Source organism: Coregonus clupeaformis, chromosome 5 (assembly GCF_020615455.1).
Source record: "Coregonus clupeaformis isolate EN_2021a chromosome 5, ASM2061545v1, whole genome shotgun sequence".
Taxonomy (NCBI): domain Eukaryota; kingdom Metazoa; phylum Chordata; class Actinopteri; order Salmoniformes; family Salmonidae; genus Coregonus; species Coregonus clupeaformis.
The window spans coordinates 46,607,455-46,616,434 of record NC_059196.1 but is presented as its reverse complement, the minus strand read 5'-3'; the positions used below and the strand labels follow the sequence as shown (position 1 = coordinate 46,616,434).

At 46.3% G+C, this 8,980-nt stretch overlaps 1 protein-coding gene across 1 annotated transcript in view; it reads right to left on the bottom strand.

The window, feature by feature from the left end:
- Positions 1-210: 210 nt before the first annotated feature.
- The window catches only part of LOC123484505 (protein FAM193A-like), a 30,193-nt gene continuing 21,423 nt past the window's right edge, over positions 211-8,980 (bottom strand). Inside the window, 8 exon segments of the mRNA XM_045214929.1 lie at positions 211-879; positions 988-1,069; positions 1,250-1,808; positions 1,811-2,119; positions 2,464-2,659; positions 2,661-2,713; positions 3,069-3,202; positions 6,780-7,088. Coding sequence (XP_045070864.1) covers positions 786-879; positions 988-1,069; positions 1,250-1,808; positions 1,811-2,119; positions 2,464-2,659; positions 2,661-2,713; positions 3,069-3,202; positions 6,780-7,088 — 1,736 coding nt within the window. The 3' untranslated portion in view covers positions 211-785.

The window sequence follows — 8,980 nt, the reverse complement described above, 5'->3', positions numbered from 1 at the left end:
TGTTCTTTTCTTCAATTTCATTCTGAAAGTATTGTGATACAAGCTGGATACAAGTCAGGAATAGGAAAGAAAACGAAATAAAAACTGTAACTGGTACACTTTTACTTATCGGTTTTGTTAAATGGAACTGAAAAACAAACAAAAAAGAACATTGTCAAGTATTAAGCCAAGTTCCTCTCAGTGAAGTGAGAGTTGTTTGGGCAGGGGGAGAGTGCGGCAGACCATGCCCATTCCCTTGTCAGTTATCTGAATGATATGCCGTGCTAGGAATTGTGGGTAACAAGGGGATAGTAAGCCACAGTGACTGAATTAAAAGGTTTAAATTCATCATATATCTATTTTTCTTCTCAGAATTTTTTCCATGTATGTCTGTTTTCGGAAGGCATACATAGTAAGCGTCTTTTGACTACGAGTCAGCCAAAAAAGAGAGAAAATGAATGTCAGAACATGGCTTTTTAAGTCAAGAGAAATGCCCCACTCACAGACTAAAAGCACACAAACGAGCGATAAAAACAAAATCAGGTAGAAAGTAGCATTTTGTGATTCTTCTTTTGTGTGTGTCATTTAATTAATTACTTTTTTTCCTCTCTCAGAGTTCTGTTTGGGGATCAGACCGGAGGATGGGTTCATGGTAGAACCGCACAGCAACAAGGAACAAGGCGAAGGCAGCGTGGGTGGGCGCGATTTGGGCACAGCATGACTAGGGGGTGTTTGCATGGAGGGGTAAGTGGGTGCTGATTGCTTCCTGCCAAAGTCTATTTTTCTTTGCCCTACGCGTGGTCGCATCAGTGGGCGGCGAACGTTGCTTTCTTCAAGCTAAAGTTGGACCAGTTGATGGACAGCCGTTGTCGGGTCTGCCTGGCGGAATCCAAGCAGAACCTGGGGAGGGAAGGCAAGAGATCGTTTAAGCAATTTTTTCTTTCAACAAAGCTTTATGGAGTCAATGCGAAGCATGAATAGAATGCGTGAATAGAATTAGGTCCGTACCTTTTGAAATACTCCACCTCCCTCTCAGTCTCGTCCATGTCAGTACTGTCCAGATCAATGTCTTTGGGCAGGAAAACGTCATCTACAATAAGAGAACACTCGGTCACAAAATGCCAACTTAACAAATGTAAATGTATGTTTCATATTGTCCCCCGTCTCAATATGTCTGGATGTTGTATGGCCTGTGGCACTTCTGCAGCCCTGAAACTAACCGTCTTACAGGGATAAATAAAACTGCATAGCATAACATAGCATTGCTGACCTATTGAGTTGTTTGTCTTGTCGGCCTTCTTCTTCTTGTTCTTCTTGGCCTTGGCCTTGGGCTGGGGGACTCTGCGCTGAGGGGTTTGCTGTTCTGCTGGGGGCTGCTCCGTCTGCGAGGCACGGGGGGAGGGCTCCAACAAGGGCTGGCTCCTCTCCTCTTTCACCTGGCTCGCCGACTGCTGATGGTGCTGCCTTTTCCCGTTGCTCCTCTCCTCCTTCCTGGGTCCCGGTGCCGAGGGGCGACCGAGTCTTCTGCGGGGAAGCCTGGGTCGGGTCACTTTGGCATCTGGTGGTAGTTGTGGTGTACAGTTGGTGGTGGTCACCATCTTGGGCGCTTCTGGGGCTTTCTTGACATTCGTTGTCTCGCTGGCGGCTTGCCTGATTGGCTGCTGCTGTTTAGGCTTGGCCTCAGTCGGTTGTGGTGCGGCGGATGTGCCGTTGTGAAGGAAAGGGGCCGGAGTAGGGGCTTTCTCCCTGCTGCTCTTTGGGCTGTGCTGTGAGGGGGGAGGCTGGGGCCGGGGCTGGGATCGGTGCCCAGTCGGGGATCCTTGTGGCCAGGGAGGCGCATGAGGCTGTGCAGGAGCTGGCTCTTGCCGTTGCGGAGGTTCTCCAGGACGTTCTGGGCCGTCTGTTTGAGGGGCTGGGGGTTGTTCTGAGGTACGGGGGCGGGGAGGGGGGTGGCGAGCTCCTTGGCTTTCTCCTTCTTTTTCTTCTTGGCGACGCGGAGGTGTTGCAGCTCTTGCAGCCGGAGGAGTTCCCGTTGGAGGGCCTCCTCCTCCTCCCGCCGCCGCTGCTCCTCCAGGAGCCGCTGCTCCTGCTGCTCCTCCCGCTCGCGGGCCTCCGCCTCCAGACGCACCTTCTCCTCCATCTGAGACACACAGAGACACACACAGTTCATATCCGGTTGGTCCTTTGCTTCATTTAGTAACAAAAGAAACTCTGGTTTGAACCAACTCCCTTTTTGAACTAAGTCCTTCCGAAAGGATATGGTTTGCTTCGACAACACCAATGTTAAAATTACACCTTGAAGAGATAGTTCAGTCCAAAATCATGTGTGGATTATCAGTGCAACTATAGACCACTTTTGAGGTCTGAAAATGCCTGGGGTGAACGATTACTTTAAAGTGACACTTCAATAACACTGTCGTCTAAACAAAAAGGGTAACACTTCAAACACCTTAAAAAAGTTTTCTAAATGCTTTAAACCACTACCTTCTTCTGTTTGTGGCGGGCCCGCTTGGCGGCCTTGGAGCTGGATGCGGGCTTGTTGTCGCTGGCGCTGTTGATGAACTGCAGCAAGTCCTCCACCCGCCGGTGGTCCTCCACGCCGTCAGGGCCGCTGTCGCGCTCCACCACTGCCGGCTGCTCCTCCCTCTTGGGCTGCTCCTCCTTCCGCTTGGTCAGCCGTGGCGCAGCTCTCACGCATTTCCGCGTGGTTGCGGCTGGTGGGCGCCGCCGGGGGCTAGGGTAGGAAACAAGGAAATAGGGTTTTAGATTATTCTGGTAGTTTGAGTTTAAATGTGTGTTGAATATCAGAGCCCTCAATACTAACTAATGGGGTGAGTTAACTGCATACAATGTGTTGGGGACCTAATCAAAAGTGCTATATAAAGTGCCATCTCTCTAGACTAGGCCAGTTCAGCTGCTGGCTAGAGTGTTCAACAGGCCATTCTAGTAAAGATTTAGATATTGTATTCCACAAAATGTAATTCTACATCATAAAACACTATAACAGACTTCTGTTTCTGACTTTTCTGCAAGTTGATGCATAGTAATCTGCTCATATTAGTACATGAGTATATGCGGGCATGTCTTACCCCCGTCGTGGCCAAGAACTCGCAGTAGCAGCAGTCGCAATACTTCCCTTCCTTCTGGTTGGTGGAGGTGGAGGTGGAGGAGCTGTGCTCTGAGCAGCTGTCCTCGTCCTGGCTCTCCCCTCGCCGTCGTAGCCCTGATGGTCGTACGCCCCGTTGCCCTCACAACGGTGGCCCTCGCACTCGGGGTCACTAGAAGGGGTCAAACGCCAAGGTCAAAATGTAAATGTGATGCCAATATGAAGTAGTTGAAGTGCCGGTAGGTAATTTCACCCAATAAATATCTGGAACTTTCTGTACTGTCAAATAAAGTGCTTCCAATTGAAAAATACTTTTTTTCCAGAAGGAACTTCAGTTGTGGCAAGTCAAATAGGATAAAGATGTATAGTAAACATATAAAACAGAAACGTTCACACATGACAGATACAAATACTTACAAGGTATATGCAAGATAAATGTAAGGCACAAAAATCTATTTCATTAAAGAGCTGTGCTATACAAGATACACACTAAGTCACACAAATCAATTTTCACTTAATAGCCGTACTGATACCGATACAAAACTGTTAGTAGCTCTCTTGGCTTGAAGAGGTAAAGACCTGAGTCTGTTCCCTGATGGCAGTACTGCATATTGGCTGTCCAGTGGATGTGTAAGATCCAAAATGATTTCTTTAACCCTCTCACGTGTGCGCTCTTTGTAAATGTTGGAGAGCCTTTTGCCTTCTCCCTACAATCTTACCACTGACCTGCACAACTCTCTCTAGGATATTCTGACTTGCCCATGTGTTAACACAAAATGTTAAGACAGGCTCAATATAACAATCTGTAAAAGGACTAAAACAGATGTACATTAGGCCTTCTAAGTCTACGAAGGAAGTACAGTCTGGATTGACATTTAGATAAGACTTCTCTTTGTAACTCTTTTTGCTTCTTTTATTGGTGCTATTTATTTTCTCATTTAATGTTGTTTTCAGTTCCTTTGTAATGCAGGGCTTATTATTTGAAAACACTTTCACTCTTTTTGAAGGGACCACTGTATCCTCACAAAAATGTATGCAATCAGACAAAGCCTCTAAAGTCTCATCCAGTGTGGCATTTTCTGAGAACACAGTCCAATCGGTCCTGTCAAAGCAGTCTCGCAGCACTGCACTGGAGGGGTCATTCCACTGTTCAACTGATTTATAGACCACTCCCTCTCTCTGTAGTTTAGTTTGGTAGGCTGGAATGAGGTGGACTGCTATATGAACCGCGGTGCTTAGGAGGAGCCTTCTGAATAGACTTGTAGGCATGTTTAATAAGATAAATTGTTTTACTACCCCCTTGTTGCACATGTAACATATTGCTGATAAGAAGGAGTCTTTTTGAGAGTACAGCTGTTGAAATCACCCAGTATTAATACAATCGGGAGTCCGGTGATTTTGACTATGCGCTGCACACATGACGTGATAACATCTGCTGTGTGAGTAACATTGGCTGTGGGTGGTACATAGACAAGAATGATAAAGAACTGACCGAATTCACCGGGCAGGTACTTTGGTCTGAAGGAGAGGGATAGTACCGCCACATCCGATGAGCAGTGTTACTCCAGAGTGGTACAGTATACTACGATGCAAGCTAGATCTACTTAGGCTTTTATAAAGCTAGCCAACTTCAGTTAACTTCACATTCCAGCTGAGACTTCATTCATACTACGATAGTGGATATTGCTCGTCCGCCTGCCTTTAACTCTAGGAGGCTTGTAACTGCGCGTGCGAGTCGCACGTGGCGAGTCGAACACCTAACTCTTCATTGAGACTGCTGAAAAAATCAATCGATAGGGCAGTCAGTGCCACATTTTAATTTGTGGCGAAATCAAATGAAAGAAGAGTTTTCTTGCAAATTCAGCAGGCTATGGTGTGAAATAGGCAGCTAGAATTGCTGTCTTTATTTTATTACGTATCTTTAATGATGTCTTTGGTGTGCTTATCAATGCAACAGCAGCTTTTTTCCCACTCCGATCTAAAATAATTGTATTAGCTAATTCATACAAAGGTGCGTGAAGTTTCAAACGCATTCTGTCATTAATAAATGTGCTAGGTATTTTAACATTACTATATTTAAACACACACAAAAAAACTTTGATTAATCAAATATTTACTCAGTCATCTTCGTCAAAAGAAGAATGAATGGTCATCAAACCGCAGCTCAGACACTTCATTCAGGGTAAATGGAGTTAGCCCGAGTTAGCCTGCCCCGAAGCAAGTTAGTTCTGAAGGACTCCGGTTGCAATAGAAATGTACCTGGCTAAAAGGTGAGTCACATTCGTATGACCGAAGTTACCTCGCTAACTCTTCAAACCTCATTCGTAGTATAGGGCTCAGGAAATAGGCAGATCTGCTCCACGCTTTGTTGACATAAATGCAAACCCCACCTCCGTGCTTTTCCCCATGTCTCCCGAGTGGCGCAGTGGTCTAAGGCACTGCATCACAGTGCTAGCTGTGCCACTAAAGATCCTGGTTCGAATCCAGGCTCTGTCGTAGCTCTGTCGTAGCCGGCCGCGACCGGGAGACCCATGGGGCGGCGCGCAATTGGCCCAGCATCGTCCAGGGTAGGGGAGGGAATGGCCGGCAGGGATGTAGCTCAGTTGATAGAGCATGGCGTTTGCAACGCCAGGGTTGTGGGTTCGATTCCCACAGGGGGTATGAAAAAAAATTAATGTATGCACTAACTGTAAGTCGCTCTGGATAAGAGCGTCTGCTAAATGACTAAAATGTAAATGTCTCTGTCATGTCTGTATGGTGTTACGATTCCGACCAAGCTCAGTTCTGAGTCAATGGCGTGTCATCTAACCATCTTTCAGTAAGACAGATCAGGTTGGCCTCTCGGTATGCCCATTGGAACGTAATGTTGAAATGTAGCTCATCCATTTTATGGAGTATAGAAGGGAGCGATGGGCTTCAAATGTTCTGGTTATGAGTAAGACCTAGTTGATTAGGAGCCACCTCAAAGCATCAGTTGGTGGTTACGATTCAATGCGCCCAATAGCCATCGAGAGGTAGTAGGCAGAAGTAGTGCCCAATCAACTGATACGGGATCAGATTTTAATTCATACCTTTAATGGGCAATATTAGTATTCGGGAATAGGTTAATCTAATCCCAGAGCTGTGGTGGTTAAAGGCAACTGAATTAGTGCTCTGTTGACATTTCACAGAGATACATACGCTTGTTTTTGTGATAAGTCTTTGAAAAAGAACAGGAACATCGCATTAATATGAACAGCGTATACTAAAATATGAAAATACTACGTCATGTCTCAAAATCGATATCCATTTTACCTCGTTTTATGTCCTCCAGATTTGAGAAGAAAGATAACGAGTTAAATGGTATGTCTGTGAGGTAGCCTTAATTCTCGCACAGCATCCAGCCTAGTTGACGCAATGCTATTTTCCGGAGTTTTGACCACTTTCTTTCCTCTGGCCTCCATTGATTTAGTCACCCAAATGTTTTACCATTCTACAAGGGTAAAAACTCCAATAAATTCTGAACAGATGATAGAGACATGAGGTTTGGACCATTGGTTTTCTTAGAGGATTATCTACACAATGCGTTTTTTGATTGGACACCGTATATAGGCCTTGATATTTTCTCATCGCTCTACTGTTCAATGTTAGTATCAGGAGTAGGTTAATCTGATCTTAGATCTGTGGTAAAAGGCAACATAAACAAGGGACTGACCTGCACACGCTGGGTGGGGGCGCTGATGGTCCCGTCGGCTGGGGCGGCACTGGGCGGCTCGGCGGGTGACAGGCACATGCCCTGATGGTGGGCCTCCATGAAGCCTGGAGCCGGGGTGGCAGTCGTTGGGAAGGGGCTGCGAGCCCATGCTGGGGTAGTGGTGCTGGGTGGTGGGGCCAGGGGCAGGTGGCAGGGCTGGGCCAGATGAGAGCGAAGGGAGGGAGGCCAGGCCCGTGGGACTGTTCCTAGGGGCGATGGGGGTGGGTTGTTGCCTATGGTCCTCTTTACCTATATTGTGAAATACGTCACCTGGCAGAGACATAAGAAAAAAACAAATACGTACGAAATGATGCACATTCAGCAGCTGGTCAATGAAGATCAGAGACAATTTACATTAAGTCATCTCAAATGCATCAATAATGGAGGAAATACATTTACAATCTATCAACGCTAAGTCATACCCGTTTTTACCCGTACTGACCTGTTGCACCTCTACAACCACTGTGATTATTATTTGACCCTGCTGGTCATCTATGAACGTTTGAACATCTTGAAGAACAATCTGGCCTTAATGGCCATGTACTCTTATAATTTCCACCTGGCACAGCCAGAAGAGGACTGGCCACCCCTCAGAGCCTGGTTCCTCTCTAGGTTTCTTCCTAGGTTCCTGCCTTTCTAGGGAGTTTTCCCTAGCCACGTGCTTCACATCTGCATTGCATGCTGTTTCTGTATAAGCACTTTGTGACATCTGCTGATGTAAAAAGGGCTTTATAAATACATTTGATTTCGGGTCATCGGGTATATTCTGACCTCTGCTTGTCGATTGTGTATTCGGAACATGCCAAATTACAATCAATGCCGCAAACACTTAACACTTTCCCTTTCGCCTTCTCAGGCAGCTAGCCCTAAGAAACACTTTGCTGCATCTCAGTGGTCTAAAATGGCTTCCTCTCCTTGTCTCCTCTCCTTCATCAGCATCAGCACTGATCTGAGAATAAAGGAAAGGTGAGAGCAATGACAGAAGCAGCTTCTCAGAGATTTCCTTTCACCTTTCCTGTCACATCAGTACAGATCAAGGATATGTCAAGGAGAGGAAGCTAATTCAGGCTATTGAGACACAGCCTTGGGGTTAGTGTCTGTTAGCCCTAAGCCCCCCCCCCCCCCACCATTTTGTCACATAAGTACAGATCAAGGAAACGTCTAGGAGACATGGAGAGGAAGCCACTTTAGACTATGGAGATATGGCTCTGCTCCAATACCCACACTAGCATACTTCTTAAAGCGTCCGCATGCCTTCCCAGCCGAAACAGTTCGGAAGAGTTCGTGCATATATTTGCGACATTTTGTGACATTTTGTTAGTTTTGGACTTCAGTAAGGGTTTTTTAGACTGTTTGGGCACAAATGTTTTCTTGAGGCAAGCAGAAGTCAGTAGCCGAAGTCTACACCCCTTTGTCGGTGATTGGTCAACAGTAGAGATTCTTCAATGATCTTTGTTGTCATTTTACGAGAGACGACTCGTTTTCATGCAAGTTTTTTCATTGTGAAATACTGCAAACATCTTAGATAGATGTAAAATTGCACGACTAAGATCTTCTCTACAAAATCGTGAATTTATGACAGATTTCTTGAGTTATCTTAGATTAATTCTGACTACGGCGTCTCAAAATGGACAACCAGTACTATTGCCATTTTTTTATCATTTTTAAAAGCGGTCTTTTTTTTGTGTGTATTTTTGTATACATTTTTTGTACACATTTTTTGTACTTTTACCCTTTTTTCTCCCCAATTTCGTGATATCCAATTGGTAGTTACAGTCTTGTCCCATCACTGCAACTCCCCTACGGACTCGGGAGAGGTGAAGGTCGAGAGCCATGCGTCCTCCGAAACACGATCCTGCCAAGGCGCACTGCTTCTTGACATACTGCACGCTTAACCCGGAAGCCGGCCGCAAAAATGGGTCGTCCAGCTGGCGACCGAGGTCACAAGGAGTCGCTAGAGCGCGATGGGACAAGGAAATCCCGTCCGGCCAAACCCTCCCCTAACTCGGACGACACTGGGCCAATTGCGCGCCGCCTCATGACTGTCACACAGCCCGGGATCGAACCCGGGTCTGTAGTGACGCCTCAGCACTGCAATGCAGTGCCTTAGACCGCTGCGCCACACGGGGAGGCCCCAAAGCTAAGGTCTTTTAAGGGAGTAT